Source organism: Cyprinodon variegatus, unplaced genomic scaffold, assembly GCF_000732505.1.
Source record: "Cyprinodon variegatus isolate N-32 unplaced genomic scaffold, C_variegatus-1.0 Scaffold1254, whole genome shotgun sequence".
Classification (NCBI taxonomy): Eukaryota; Metazoa; Chordata; class Actinopteri; order Cyprinodontiformes; family Cyprinodontidae; genus Cyprinodon; species Cyprinodon variegatus.
Genome location: NW_015151707.1, coordinates 62,616 through 78,839, shown reverse-complemented (window position 1 = coordinate 78,839; position 16,224 = coordinate 62,616). Strand labels below are relative to the sequence as shown.

The 16,224-nt window shown below is 38.4% G+C and overlaps 2 protein-coding genes and 1 non-coding gene across 4 annotated transcripts; 1 reads left to right on the top strand and 2 right to left on the bottom strand.

The window, feature by feature from the left end:
- Positions 1 to 1,506: 1,506 nt before the first annotated feature.
- On the bottom strand, positions 1,507 to 2,348 carry smim11a (small integral membrane protein 11A). Its single transcript, XM_015401747.1, has 2 exons — positions 2,257 to 2,348; positions 1,507 to 1,803 (listed from the first exon to the last, which is right to left on the bottom strand). Exons 1-2 carry the CDS (start codon positions 2,269 to 2,271, stop codon positions 1,615 to 1,617), a joined length of 204 nt encoding a protein of 67 aa, XP_015257233.1. The 5' UTR covers positions 2,272 to 2,348; the 3' UTR covers positions 1,507 to 1,614.
- Positions 2,349 to 3,275: 927 nt separating this feature from the next.
- Positions 3,276 to 3,357, top strand: trnas-cga. Its single transcript has one exon. It is a non-coding gene; the product is annotated as a tRNA-Ser (tRNA).
- Positions 3,358 to 7,051: 3,694 nt separating this feature from the next.
- On the bottom strand, positions 7,052 to 15,830 carry gpr180 (G protein-coupled receptor 180). Of its 2 annotated transcripts, none has more exons than XM_015401738.1 (10): positions 15,606 to 15,830; positions 13,841 to 13,984; positions 13,662 to 13,756; positions 13,460 to 13,568; positions 12,885 to 13,065; positions 12,115 to 12,164; positions 11,835 to 11,992; positions 11,551 to 11,748; positions 9,130 to 9,207; positions 7,052 to 9,051 (listed from the first exon to the last, which is right to left on the bottom strand). In XM_015401738.1, exons 1-10 carry the CDS (start codon positions 15,742 to 15,744, stop codon positions 8,896 to 8,898), a joined length of 1,308 nt encoding a protein of 435 aa, XP_015257224.1. In that variant the 5' UTR covers positions 15,745 to 15,830; the 3' UTR covers positions 7,052 to 8,895. The 2 variants fall into 2 exon arrangements, with proteins under 2 accessions (XP_015257224.1, XP_015257225.1); XM_015401739.1 differs by having other exon boundaries at positions 13,460 to 13,565.
- Between the last annotated feature and the right edge of the window lie 394 nt (positions 15,831 to 16,224).

Sequence of the window (16,224 nt, the reverse complement as noted above, 5' to 3'; positions counted from 1 at the left end):
TTAATTAGGAGCTGTAACTGATGGTACCATGAAGTCTTCTCTATGCTAGAAATTCTCAAATAATAATGTCTGACCATCAGTCTGTAACCATAAGCCCAAGAAGACTTTTGTTATGCAGGAAGATGATAATTACAGACAAAACAGCAAAACTTTGATTAGTTCAAAAGAAAAAAAAATGGTTGAAGAAAATGTGGCCTAGTCAAAGTCTGGACTCAAAAACAATTGGAATGGAGCAGAATTACCTTAAAAACAAGCAGCTCATTCACACTCCATACTTAAAAACCCTCAAGTATAAATGTATTAAACAATTAACTTCCCTTAATGCACCAAAAACTTTAGAAGAATTTGTTTTGTATTGACTGTGGATATTAACCTTACTGAAATAAATTTAATGATCTAAAACATCATGATCCAACACCACTTCTCAACTATAGCTGCATATATGATCGGTCAACCTTTTATCTGCTATTTTCATTATTTATCCTTTATTATAACCCTATTAATATATATATATATATATATATATATATATATATATATATATATATATATATATATAATCCATATCTTAACTTTCCCGTATAGTCTTTATATAGCTTGTATTTTTTTTTATTTATAGCCTCTTACAATTACTTTCTGTTTATTTATAGCATTTATAATCAATACATACATAGTCTCTGTACACATGTAAATACATATTTATATCCTGTATTGCACTTTTGGATAGAGAAACATTTTGTTGCTTTGTACTTGTGACAGTGTATTGACAATAAAGTTTGATTTTATTCTATTCTAAAACTCTTAAGGGTAACTTAAAGATTTTTTCCGCTTTTTGTACAGCAAACAGACTAAATAGATTACCAATTTAAGTTCCCTTAAAGTCAGAATATTATTTGTATATTTATAATAGACTTTGCTTCAATTTGTGAAACTGATATAAGATTACTGATTTACTATAATAAGTAGAATGAAAAAATTATTGCCATTTTGGCGAAAAAGGTAGATTTTCCATCCATTTCAGAATATTTCTTTTTACTTTGAAATTAATTGTTAGCCATATACATATATTAAAAAAAGAGAAAGCTCAAGAGTGGAGGTCTTAAACAGGGGGTCCGCAACCCCTAGGGGTTCCACAGAGGAAAACACAAAACTTTTGGTTGATCACTCTTTTTTTTTTATATTCCCCCCTACACTTTTTTCCACTAATTGAAATGTCTTTAAATGCACATTAACTTGAATTCAACAAACTGTAGTAAACGGATAAATGGAGGAAGAAGATGTTTTTCAGTCATCAATGCACACATTCAGCGACACACAGGAGCTCTTTCAAGCTAGGCACCGTTTCATTCACAACACCTGTCCCATCAACCAGGAATCTGAATCAGAAATATTTTAGTAATCCCAGGGAGAAATTACTTTAGTTACATTACTCCATATGTAATAGAGTGACTATAGGACCAGTTTGATATAACAATTTCATACAATATATATAATTATGGGGTCACCGCTCCATCTTGCCATCAGTTTGGGGTTCCTTGGCCTGGAAAACATTGAAGCTTTAAGCCATTATTAAGAGTAAAAGTAACCAAGTTGAACCTTCTTCTCTAGTTGTACTCAGTCTTCCTTCAGGTTGTCAAGAAGCTCCTGTGACTGCTGGGCCAACCTCCTCCTCTCAGCTTGCTGCTTCTTCAGGGCCTCATCTTCTTTCCTGCTCTGGTAAATCTTGACCCCAGCAAAACCCAGGCACAGCAGGAGGGTCTTGAGAGCCAAGATGTAGAAGAGGAGAGGGACATTGTCCAAAGCCTGGGGAAAAAATGATAAAAGTGAACAAGACAATCTATTAAAATGAATTAAGAAAACCTTGATGTGAAAAGAAATCTGTGGAACAGTCAGGGAGGCAGGAGAGGAAATGTTAGAGGCTTATCAGCTGTTTGCTGAAGGAAGGAGTTAATTTAGTCACAGAGAGGGGAGGCTGGGTGAAAGAGAGAAGCAGCTGCACACCCCCATGTGTTAGAAGCTGCATCATCAACAGCTAATGCGCACCATTAGCGCAAAATCTTGCTAAAAAAATAAATAGTGAAGGACTCTGACAAAAAAAGGTTCATAATATTATATTTGTATGGTTAGCTATGAAGCTAAACAGCTCTGAAAACATAGCATTCCGATCAGCTGCAACATATATGGAAACTACCTTGCTTAGATAATAAAACAACATGAACGCTGTGGTTTAATTAAATATATTTCTGTCATATTTACCTTCCAGTTGATCATCTTTGTTGCTGTTTCGCTCTTCTTATGCGGCGTAAAAGCCTGAACTTCTATTAATGCTAGCTTAATCCACAGGAGGCGGGGCTTAAACCCGACAGGCCAATAGAAATTTAGCATTTTTGGGGACGTCATTGTGATGCTTTCATTAAAAAATAGAACAAATGGAAACCTGTGTCATCTTGTTTCAACGCACTCTTTTTAAAAGGTCGTACAATATTTTTATGAATCAAATTAGTGTCGCTGATATGTAGTTAAGTCAGCACTGATAACTTTGAAAACATACTGAACTATTATTTCAATCCGGTGTCATGTGAAATGTTAAGTAATGTGTTTTACTCGGTGACCTTGAATGCTCCCCAACCTTCAACTTATTTACATACTGCGGCAACCTTGAAAGTTCTAGAAAGCATGCAGTGACAAAACTTATACGATGACGAGGTAAGCTGAAGTCCCGCAACTGAATAGTATTAAAATTAAATAAAGAAAATGTCGTTTCGCTTTTTAGTTCTGACAAAATAAATGCAAGACTTCTTAAAAAAAAAGCGAGTATGGCAGGCTATTTTATCACAAAAACGGCTTTACTATTCTTACGTTCCAGACATTTTGAATCGTTATATACTTAATCGGCATATACTTATTTTTATTTATCGTCATTCAGATTTAAAAAATATATATAGTTTGACCAGTCAAAATGAACATTTAGATGTCTTGGTTATAATTTGTATGTGTGACACTTTAAATGAAGAATCAGGTGATGTCATTTGAGATATCTCAAAATGCATTTTGACTCGAAATGTGATCTTGAATTGTTATTTTCACCAGTCATAATATAATTTCAGATATTTCAAATTATCTTTTAAAACTTATCTTTTCCTAGTCAAAACTTTTTCTTTGATATCAGAATTAATTACGGATAGTCAGAATAAGATCTTATGAAAAACCGCCCTGCCATACAGGGATTTGGTGCGCGTATATATATTGTGACGTCACCCCTTAAAGGGGACGTAGTCACGGTGGCCGAGAGGTTAAGGCGTTGGACTCGAAATCCAATGGGGTTTCCCCGCACAGGTTCGAATCCTGTTCGTGACGATGTTTAATTTATTGATCATTTTTTAAATTTCATTTTTTTGCAACCTAAAACTCCCTACTGTTGTAAATTGACGCAGACTGCACATACTACTTACGATGTCTGAAATAGGCTATGTTGCTCTAAATGCACAAGAAGACCGTATATACCTACCATTTGAATAAATAACCTTACAGTTATGCCTTGTTTTATTAATCTGATGTATTCATAAAAGAAACATACATTTCTAATTACATTTCAAATACATTTACAAATTTTATATGGATTATGTTCAAAATATGTCACAGAAGTAATGCTGGAATCCTGAAAATATATTTGTTTTTAATGGCTTTTTTTCCCACCGTGTTAATCTATAAATCATCCACGCTTGATCCCCTTCAGCATAATTCCATTAAGTAAAAATATTATGACCTGAATTTTATGTTTAACTATTTCATATGGGGGATCGAAATATGTGCACTTTTGACACAAAAGCAAATATATATAAATAATTTGTCTTTATATATTATGGATCAGAAATAATATTTTTATTGGAATTTTCTTCTTTTTTTCAAACATGGACTAATACAAGCATTTAGATGTAACATTTTACACTTATACGTGGTGAGGAGTGAAGATAAAATGGATTTAGTTACATATATATATATATAAAATAAATAAAGATTTATAATGTTTCTTTGACAATTTGCTTTCTTTTAATTGCCTGACCAAAAAGCATAGAACCTTGACATAAAGTTTTGTGTGATTTGACCAGATGAAAAGTCTATCTTCTTGTCACTCTATGATCGGAGAGCAGAGAATCTCTGCAGCTTTTCTAGAAAAATAAAATAAACTTGGATTTTGTTAGCTTTTCTCTTTTATTAAAAAAAAAAAAAGAAACATGAAATACGATTATTTTGCACATTTATAACAGGAGAAAAACAAAAACTTTACATTCAAGTATATTTTAATGGTTGTGTAGAAGCTTGTCAGCCTCTTTTACCAAACAGTTTGAGCAGTGCTGGTGCAGGATTTTGCCCTTTTTTACTGCTAATTAAAATAATTTTGATTTAGCAGACAGAACGGTAGGAAATGGCTATTTTTAAATAGTCTGCTCTAATCCCACCAGTTACTTGACTGCCTCTGAGGTCCTAACACATTACAAAAGGTCCGAACAAAGTCCGAACAAGTTCCGAACAACTTCAAACGAGGTCCGAACGAGGTCCGAACAAGGTCCGAACGGGATAAAAGTGTTTCAACAGAGAACCAATCAATTCCGTCGGAACGGCTCATGTGACATGAGAGGACGAAGGACCAATCACCAGTCCAAACGGTCCCGTGACGTAGAGGACGTTTTACAGTAAGCATCAACAACAGAACGTGAAAAAGGTATGGAAACTTGATTAATACTCATAAAAACACCACCATAAAAAAAATAAATAATAAACGATTTAATTTACCTAAAACACCACCATAAAAAATAAAAATAAACGATTTAATTTGCCTAAAACACCGCCATAAAAATAAATAGATAAATAAACGATTTAACTTCCCATCCCAGCAGCATGATATTTAACTGTTACTCAAACTTTCTTATATGCTTGCACTGTGTGGCTAGGGTGTGAATATACGTAATATTAGACTAGAGAAACTTTTTTGTTATTTTATATGCACAGAGTGTATGCAAAACGACATTCTGTTGCATACAACTTGCAACAGTGTTATGTGTTATGAGCAGCTTGCCACTGTGTAAGGAGCAGCTTGCAAAAGTGAAAGAGTGGCATGAACATGATCATTTAGAAAGTGCAGCAGTAATCAGAATGTAAACAATGTAGGAGAGAAATAAAACATTTAAAAAATAATGGTGCAAAAGGGCATTAATATTAAAAATGCAGTGCAAAAAGTGGCAAAATGAATATAAAACATTGAGTTGCATTCTATTTAAAAGGATTATAAAAGTTCTGCAGTTTAGTAGTGCAAAATAATGTGGCGTATCAGACCAATTATAACTTAATTATTCGTCTATTTGCTGTAAAAACTTTGCTTACTGTCGTTTGTATGTCAGTATATACACATAGCTTAGCTCCATGTTAACCTGTTTTATATTTGATGTTTGCAGAGACAGATAAGCCAGATAGCTACTGGTGGAACATCTGCTCGAAATATGCCAATTCCACTTCTCAACTGGCAAACGGCCAGGGGCCAAGAAATGGAAAAAAGCCTTGGAGAGAATTGATGCTTGCCCCTTGCAGAACTGTACAAACGTTAGGGATCCGTTTGGGAGAAGCCTTCAGTGCTCCTGTGGGTTCCACAAGGTAGGTGAAACAATTTTTTTAATTGCCTTTTGCTGCTTTTTTTTTTCTCTTCTAGTTAGCTTCGGTGGTTTTGCAGTAATGCAAAGCCTGTTTGTTTTTGTTTTTTTATGCACATCTAAATAAAAATGATTTTATTCATCATTCTATTATAAGTCATGATGAGTCACTGTAGTACATTAAGATTTAACCTAAAAAAAACATGCACATTCATGCATGTAATAACCTTAGGAAAGGAGGATATATACAAAATAGATGTATAAAATAGTAAATGTTTGTCTTGAAGGCCTGAGATGGACTGGCGACCTGTCCAGGGTGTACCCCGCCTCTCGCCCATAGACAGCTGGAGATAGGCACCAGCACCCATCATGACCCCACTTGGGATAAGCAGGTAAAGAAAATGGATGGATGGATGTCTTGTAGGCTGCTTAGGAGGGATAAGAGGAAGGACAGGGACATGCTGCTGCAAGGCACTGTTCTTCCCAAACAGTTCCACCTTGCCAAGGAGCCTCTCCCTGCAACTAAAACACTTCCTGCTGCACCTGTGCAATATGCACATGAAGAAATGAAGTTTGAGGAGCGTGAAAACTGCAAGGGGGAAATTAAATCGTAGTCATGCAATTAATTTCTCAACAGTATCTTGCTCATTAATATACTGTTTAATCCACTGTAAACCTCTATTAGAAATCCCTGTTAAGTTTAAGCCCCGGTCTATTGAGGTAAGCAACGACAAAATAGAGCCCTGACTGGATAATACATCTAAATACGTCACTTCCAGTGAGGCTAATGCTCTTAGATGGTCTATAGAGCAGGTGGGGGTCATGAATCTTGCTGCTCGATGCTGATTGGCAAACACACTGAAGGATTTTTGGCTGACAGTGGCCAGACAGCGAGAAGCTTTTCCTCACAATTCGAGAGGTGAAAGTGATCATTCTGAGCAGCTATCTTGACATGGTTTCTGGAATTTATTATTTCAGAGCTCTTCACAACAGCTATTTTCACGAATTGTAGTGATGTGTTTTATGAATTTCAACATTTGTTAATGCAATACGTGATGTTTGGATTTAATTTACACCACTGAGCCTCCCGTTTCAGAGAGCTGCAACCATGATTGCCTTAATGGGGGAAGTGTTGGCCTGGTGGTTAAAGCAGTGCTTGTGCTCTGAGGTGGATGCAAGTACCCGGTTCGATCCCCACAGCCTGCACTCTGGGTCCCTGAGCAAGACCCTTAACCCCACACTGCTCCCTGGGCACCGTACGATGCCAGCCAGAGGAAGAGTCTGTTCTTTTCTTGTCACTCTTTGATCGGAGAGGATCTCTGCAGCTCTTGTAGAAAAATAAAATAAACTTGGACGTTGTTAGCTTTTCTCTTTCATAAAAAAAAATGACATTTAATCTAATCCAGTTGGCATGTTTATTTCCACAGGTGACATCTTGTAAGACATGGGCATTCATGTTTGAATAGATACATTTACATACCAAAACATTACATTTTATAGGCTACTAAATGCTAGATTGTCATTGTGCTGCAGTATAATGCATAAAGCAATGATCGACACATGCACTGTTCAAGTGCAAAGCAACATGGAATACGATTATTTTGCACATTTATAACAGGAGAAAAACAAAAACTTTACATTCAAGTATATTTTAATGGTCGTGTAGAAGCTTGTCAGCCTCTTTGACCAAACAGTTTGAGCAGTGCTGGTGCAGGATTTTGCCCTTTTTTACTGCTAATTAAAATAATTCTGATTTAGCAGACAGAACGTTAGGAAATGGCTATTTTTAAACAGTCTGCTGAATAAATCCCACCTGAAACTCTACAGTAAATTATTTTTGAATCACTTAAAAAAAATAAATACATGAATAAATACAAAAGATGTCAGTTTCTCTCTTGGCTCCTGTACTGCAGTTGTGTATCTGATTCCATCAGGCAGCATTTTGAAACAAACATAATTCAGTTTTAGCACAATAATTAAAAAAAAACAAACAAATATCACTGGAATGTATATACACTTAATTTCATGTCAAAGATAGCCTTAGTAATCCTCTATATCTGCATTTTAGAGTCATGCTAAACACTGCAGCTACAGAGATAATGTAGTTTAAATGATTTGCATCCCACATGCTACTGTCACATTTTCAGCTATCCAGACACTTTGCGATAAGCCACAGAAACCTCTCTACTGAGCTCACCTTCATCTTTTACTTTTTTATCCCCCCAAATCTCAATAAAATGTATAAAGCCCACCAAAAATATTGAATTATAATAATAGAATCATGTACAAAAGCGGGAAACTGCTGCTAAAACAAATGTTGGTCTGTTTAAATCTAAGCTGATCCATCTCTTTGGCAAATTAGAGGCTCCAAACTGTAATATAAACTCCCTGCATCTCTATACGGCTCGCTGCAACACTGTTCTTACCCTGTAAACTTTTATTCACGTTACAACTAAACACTGCAATGTAGTTTATTTAGGATTGAGATTAAACAACAAAACGTAAATGAATGAAAAAAATGGACAAGTTAAGCTTGTTTTTTGAAGGCCTCTGACTTTAACCTAATTAGAGAAGCAGCCATTAGTTTCTTTGGGAACTTTGGAGGAGCTGCAGAGAAATACAGCTCAAACCAATTCCCTGTTTGATTTCAGCACAAGATAGATAAATTACCCCATGAAGATTTTTGAAGGTCAGAAATTGAGATCCCAAACATGTTGAAACACAGCAGTGGCAGCATCATGCTGTGGGGATCATTTTCTTTAAAACAGGATAAGAAGCAGAACAAAGAAGAATCCTGGTAGAACAATCCAGCAGATCCTAAACTGCTAATCTGTGCTAATGGCTCATTTTTCCTCCCTTAAGCTGTGAAGAGTGGAAGGAAACAAAGAGTTTGTGGCTGTAAGATATGAAAAGAAGTCAGAAATCTGCGGCAAGGACCCCTATCTGCATGCAGACTCTCTTAGATCCTTTCAATTATCTAATATCAGCATGGTGACTTTGCACCATCCAAGCTTAATTGTTTTATCTGCTGACGTCTATATCACCTGCTGATGCATGCTTGGCCATGCATCTTAACATCCCAGAGACCCTCTAAGTGGTTCTTTATCCCCAGCCACATTCTGCAGTTAGAAGTCAGAGGTAGTAACGTTGCAGTAACAGCTGAGCGGCTCCTCTGACAGAGACAGAGGATGGTTAGAGGAGACGCCTCAATCTGCGCCGTAATCTCACAGAGCTGGGAACGCAGCTGAGCTCATAAGCGCCCCCTGTGGTTCGTTCTGGACATGGTGAGCGGCAAAGAGACAGAGGAGAGGGAGGAAACCTCCCAGTAGAGGGAGCGAGACAGGAAGAGCTGGTAGAGGATCACCATGGAGATGGACTGGCAGAGGATCACTCCGATGGTGACAACCTAGAGGAAGGCGGTGAGAGAAATTGTGATGATCGTAAACGAAGCTTAGCATTTCAGAATGTTTTGTTGGTTTCACACCTTCTCTCTCTGGTGGTCATTGAAGATCACAGATATGAGAACGAGGACGGGGTGACAGAGGAACCACAGGAAGCAGCCCTGCGGAGAAAAGACACCATGGAGTTTATAGGTGTTACAGCGCCCTCAGCAATTACTGGTACCCCTGTTTAAGGTGTGGTTGACAACTTCGAAAAATTCTCCTTTTTTAAAAAAAAGCATAGAACCCAAAGGCAAAAAAAGAGAAGAAAAAAAAACAACCTTTTATTTAAATAAATTATTTGATGGCAAAAATAAAAATCATATATTTAGGAAAAATAATGAAATAAAATCATGTGTTCCACAATTATTGGCACCCCTAACAATTCAGCTAAAAAAAAATTATTAATTTCCTTTAAATATATTTTTCTATAGTTGCTAAAGTAGGTCAGGAACTTTTAATTAGTAATTGGTGACTTCCTGTTTCCCTGGGGTATAGATATGATGTGACACAGAGGCCTAATTCTTTTACCCATTAGTCAACATTGCAAGGACAAGAGAACACACCATTCAAGTAAGGCAGATGTGTGTCGACCTTCATAAGTCAGGCAATTGATACAGGAAAAATAGCCACTTGCCTTAACTTGCCTGTGTCTACTGTCAGAGGAATCATTAAGAACTTTAAAACAACTGGAACAGCGACAATCTAGGCTGGAAGAGATCCCAATTTCATCTTGACAACGCGCAGTGAGGAGGATGGTAAGACGAGTAAAAACAAGTCCTAAGCTCACTGTCACAGAATTGCATCAAACAGTGCAATCTTGGGGTCACAAAGTCTCCAAAACAACCATCAGACGATCCCTGCACTGCGTGTCTCAAGCCCATATCATCATTAGCAACCCCTCACACCCCCACCACGGACTGTTCTTCCTACGGTCCTCTGGGAAGAGGCTTTGCAGCATTCGCTGCAGGGCCAGCGGGTTCTGCAACAGCTTTTCCCCCACTACCATCAGCATGTTGAACAGCTGAAACTCTAATGCTATGTTCAGACCGCAAGCAGCAAAGGCAGCAAGAGAAGCTAGTTTACATGCAAAGTCAATGGTTGACGGGCATCAAGGCGCAACAACATGTCCTGCAGATCATTTTAAACAGCATGTGCAGCACGTCTGAGCAGCTGAAGCAGCGCGTTTTGAGAGTTTGAGCATCTGAGGCATGCGACGTGCTGCAAACGCAGCTGTTACTTTTGCAGCTGGACGCACCATATCAACCAATCAGAGAAACTGATCTGGCTGATGATACAGATCACTGTGATCACTCCTCTGAAACTGTTTATTAACGCCTAAATTAACTTAAAATGCTGTTGAATGGGATTCCTACTGACAGCGCACCGCCGGTATGTGGCCGGAAGGCAGGATGGTAATCTGGATGAACTAACTGCACAGATTAAGTTTTCAGGTGGACTTTCTCACTTAAAATCATTAAAACCACTTTTTACCCACTGATCACAGCAAATATAGCCGCCATTGTTACAGGCAAAGAAAGCATAGGGTAGCTCCGCCCAACATGCATCATACCCACTTTATCCTCCGTGCAGCTAGAGCAGCAAAGATGCTTCAACCGTGCGTCAGAACTAAACTTGTACAAGCATAAAAAATGAAGAAGGTTGCACGTCTTTGCTGCTCTTGCTGCTTGCGGTCTGTACGTAGCATAATCATGTCTCTGCAACACACTAGAAAATGTCTTTCAAAATGATTTTTTATGATCTCTTAAATAGAACACAACTCAATGTTCTACTGCATTTTGCACCATATTTATTTATTTTGCATTGAACTGACCTTTCCAGATCAATGCCTTTTGCACCATGACTTTTAACTGGTTTTCCTGAGACAAAGGTTAAGCTTTTTGGCAACAAACACTCTAAGTGGGTCTGACGTTTAAACGTGTGCCAAAAAAATCACCTCATGCCCACCGTGAAGTATGGTGGAGGATCTGTGATTCTGTGGGCTTGTTTCTCTTCCAGGGAACCTTGTTAGGGTGCATGGCATTATGAAGGCTTTGAAATGCAGGGACATTTAAATAAAAACCTGAAGGCCTCTTCCAGAAGGCTAAAGACGGGTTGTCATTGGGTCTTTCAGCAGGATAATGATCCAAAACATGTTGCAAAATCTACAGAAAAATGGTGCAGCAGTCACAAAGTCAAGGTACTCCTATGGCTATATCAGTACCCAGACCTCAACCCTGTGGGGATAGCTAAAGATGAGAGTGCATAAGACAGGACACTTGATGATCTAGATAGATTGTGCAAGGAAGAATGTGTTCTCCGATCTTGTGAACTGTTATAGGAGCGGATTAAGTCCTTTCTTGTTGGCAAAAGGGGCGATTGTACAAAGTATTAACCTCAGGGGTGTCATTAATTGGGGAGGACACTGTAGGTTTGGAGCATGCTGTGCTGCTGGATGTCGTCACCTTAGCAAAGGTGAGGTAGAAGTCTCTCTTCAGGGTGCTCCTCTCTGTGGAGATGATCTGGTAGAGGACAGACGCCAGCAGGAGGGAGAGGCCCACTCTCAGAGCCAGGAGGAGGAGACCTGCTAGACTCTGCTGGGCGTGGTAGCTGTGATGTTCACTCTCTGATTCAGAATACTGCTCCCACAGCAGCAGCACACCCTGGAAACCACAAACCAGGCCACCACTAAGCTGCAGAACTCATGATTAAACGTTTGACCCGATTACATGAAGAAAAACCTACATACCTGAGTGACCACCCCCCCAACGGCAACGGCCGTTGAAGCTGGGGACCGTTCCCACTGCAGAGGTCTGGACTGAGGCTTCCTGCCTCGACTCAGAGTCCAGCCCATACACAGGCTCAGCAGCATGTACAGCATGGACACCTGGGACACCATATCCCAGACTGCACAGAGACACAAAGGGAGAGTGGATCATACCAAACGGATCTACATCTGGTGGCTCAATCTTTAGCCAGGAATCTTTTAAAGTAGTGTTATCGGGAAGTATGGAGAACGGTAAACATACACTCTGCCAGGCTGCCCATCAGCGGGATGCCAGTTCCGTCTCTGGAGTATCTGCAGAAAATAAGACCCCAGTTTACAGGATGGTTAAGATTTATTCACTGCTGGGAGATCATTTTCACTCACATAGATAAACATACCTTCAAAAAATTAAGTTCAACATTTTTAGTCACTGATTTCACTCATTATCCAACTTAAAGTGAGATAAGACTTTATTTTCTTCTAGGTTTCCTCTGAATACTCTCTTAGGTTTGATCCGGAAGAGTGATCTTATGTAATAGTCTTATTTTAGTTTTTTTTTTATCTGCAAAACATAATAATCAAAAAAGTAAAAGATTAAAATATTTCACTCACTGTAACAAATCTGTTTATCTGAGCTTCTGCTACCTTTGGCACCTGGATTCCTAAGGTCCTCCTAAGTTTTGTGCATGTCTCCACTTGTTTTTTTTTTATGGTTTATCTTTTGCAAGAAGCTGAAAATATTTTAGATGTGATTTAATCTCCATCAGAATCAAGTCAGGCGTTTGGCTGCACCACACTCAAATATTAACATCCCTTTAACTCAATACAAATGTGTTTCTGACATAAACCCGTCTGTCAGTCTCACAGGAAGAAACAAAATGCATGTTGCTCAGCCGAGCTGACGTGTTTCAAATACATATGAGAATAACTGTTTATCTTTTTCCTTTAGAGTTTTTTTTTTTTTTTTTTTGTAATTGCTGCCAAAGAAGTTCAAAAACTAAAGCTGAACTTTAATGGTCGCAAAGACCCTACCTGGCCAGGTGGATGTAGTTGCAGAGGGCAGAGCAGCCCTGCAGAGCCAGCGCTGTGGTCAGCACCTTGAGGACAGTGTGCATGGGCCCCCCTTTCCTCAGCGCCTGATGCAGAGGCTGGATGTAGATGCAGCAGGCGATGAAGTAGGCCAGCAGCAGGAGGAAGTAGAAACTATGCAGCCCTGAGGAAAAACGAAAACAACCGGCAGACGAATCAGGGTGGGAAACATTTCAGGGTGGTTTAAGGTTCTATGCTATTCCCCAAGCTGGTCCCAATGACAATCTACAGCAGTTAAATAAAATCTAGACTGCAAAGATGAGGAACAGGGTGCTTTTAAACACACTGGCTGCAATCTAAAACATGGTAGGGGCGGTATTATGCAACACAGAGACAAACAGGACAAACAAACACACTTAACTCTTTTATTCTGTTATTTTAATACACTTTTTAAGGTCCATATTTTTGTGACCATTTTCCCATTGTGGGACAATAAAGGGGTTTTTATTCTATCTAAAGAGTGGATTAAAGGTGGATGGAGCTACAAACAAGCACAGGATAGTTCAGAGTAGTCTGACCTGCTTCCTCTGCGCTGAAGTGATCCAGCGGGTTCCCAGCAGAGTCGGAATTAAACAGCAGTAGACTGAAGCTGACATCGGCATAGGATGGAGTTACTGAGCTTTCCTGCTGGGAAATGGGACATCTTTACCAATCCTTTTTCTTCAGTTTTTTTTTTTTATCCACACGTTTTTGGGAAAAAAAAGTAACATACTCATTTACCTCACAAGTATATCTGTCAGCATAGAAGACCTGCCAGGCTGTAGGCGAAGACTGATGAGGGATTGTCTTGTTACGTTCTTCCTGGTTGAGAGGAACTAAAGCAGGAGGTGAGAAGAATACAGAAATATTGCTTGCCTGCTTTAAAGATGAAAGTTTAACCATCACACCGGGATACCTACTGTTAAACTGGGCTCTGCCGAGTCGCTGGGAGCAGCTCAGGTTGTCCAGGTCTGAATCCAGGTCCTGGTACAGCAGCAGTCTAGCCTCCTTCTCTGCTGCCAGGGATGGGTTGTCCAGACGACACACCAACAGGCCGGCATTACCTGGAAAACAGGAGTGTCGGTTGATAGTGGTTAGAGCAGTGCGCGTGTGCTCTGGGAAGGTTGCAAGTGCCCGGTTCGGTCCCCACAGACTGCCACTCTGGGTTCCTGAGCAAAGACCATTAACCACACTGCTCCCCTGGGAGCCTTGCACAATGGCAGCCCACTGCTTCCCAATGGACTGGGTCAAATGCAGAGGTAAATTTCTCCAGTGTGAGATTAATAAAGTTAAACTATTATTACTATTAAAATAACAGTTAAACGAACTGGGACGTTTTTATGTTCAATTTCTAAGGAAATAAAATAAAGGAGAAACTAAAACGTCTTCATAAAAGCCTAAGTTACAGAAGAGGATTAGGGCCACTGGAAAAAAAAAGTGAACTGATTGTTAAATTTTATTTCAGTATATGGGGAAAAAAGTCAGAATTTAATCTCAGAATTTTGACTTTAATCTCAGAATTTTGGATCTTAATGTAGATGGGAACCATGAAGGAAGAAATGTGGGAGCACTCAGCTTCACTGACAAAGATGTGAGCTTTTTGGGAGGGCCAGTAACACATTGGTGAAAAATGACGGAATTAGGCGACTTTTTATTTAATTTATGGAGGAGCAGAAGGTGAATAATACAAGAGAGCTAATCTCTAAAACAGACATGGCTATGGCTTGATGCCAATATGTTTGTTAGCTATCAGAATTCAGTCCGAATTCTGAGATTAAAGTATGATTTCAGAGATTAAAGTATGATTTCAGAGATTAAAGTATGATTTCAGAGATTAAAGTCAGAATTCAGAGATTAAAGTCAGAATTCAGAGATTAAAGTCCGAATTCAGAGATTAAAGTCCGAATTCCTAGATAAAGTCCAAATTCTGACAAAAAAAAGTCAGAAATCCGAGATTAAAGTCAGAATTCTGACTTTTTTCTCATATTATAATGAAATAAAATTTAAAGATCAGTTAACATTTTTTTTTTTCAGTGGTCCTAATCCTCTTCCGTACTAAGTGGTAATGCAAATCTGTGCTTGATCTGGGTCTCAAAACGCCCCCAAAAACTTATTTACATTATAAAATTTTAATTTTAACCATCATATATTCTTAAAAAATTTCCTCATTCATTTCAGTTCTCAAAATACATTACTACTTGTGAAACACAGTTACATAAAAAAAAAAAAAACAGTGTTTTTTTTTTCTTACACATTATTGATTTTTTGTAACTGTGTTTATCTGTTATTTAAATATCGAATATCGAACTTTAATATCGATACTTGATCATTTAGTCTTTCAGTCTATATGACTTTCCAATGAGGACTTTTGGGATGAAACAATCCGAATATCCATGATCAATTGATTATTTTGAATAATCAACTATTTTTCTAATAGTTAACTATTATTAGCGGTCCTCAGAAGAGTAATTATGCCTAAAAGGTTAAAAAAAAATTGGGAGATTTATTAGCTGACAATCACTACCAACATGAAAGTTAATGATTAGTTAGTGAGTTACACCCCTTTAATGCAGATAACACATAAAAATGAAAGTAAAGCAGTGAAAAATATGAACATTTAGTTCCCCTACTGTAGCTGAGCAGCTGTGTCTGATTGGAGCCGCAGTTGTACATCAGCACCGTTACCTTGATACATGAATTTGGTGATGAACTGGCCATTTTCTTCCCTGGCCGCTTCGCTCCTGAAGACCCCCCTCACAGTTTTCCCCGAAGCCTCCAAGATGAGCAGCAGCGCAGCGGCGAGGGTCACCGATAAAAGTGACATTTTCCTGCGCTTTGACGAGAAACGATAAAGAAAAATAAACGTCAGCTAATCAGTTCAATGAGCCACGAAGTCAGAAGTGGAACTGCCGGGGTACGAAGCTAGCCATGTTCTCCGAAGGTTAAACCGGAAAGGTGTTATTGAAGTACAAAAATAAAAGCTTACAGTAACGTTTGATTTTAACTTGGAACAAGGAACGGGAGGATAATTGACTAATAAATTTAGAAGAGAATACCAACAAAATGAAAATAAATCCCAAAAATAATTAATAAAGTAAATTACCTCATATCCATCAGGCCCAACCAAGGCTTTTACTTTGAAAAGAATCCCGGAACATCAAATATTTTAGCTCACTTAAAGCAGCTTCTCAACCTTTTTTTACAGCTGACAGTTTGATTGACCTGTGTTTCGCCAATTGAAATGATGGAATCCTTCTTACATCATAGCCAATATCCAATCAAATTATAGAGAGCAGCTGACACG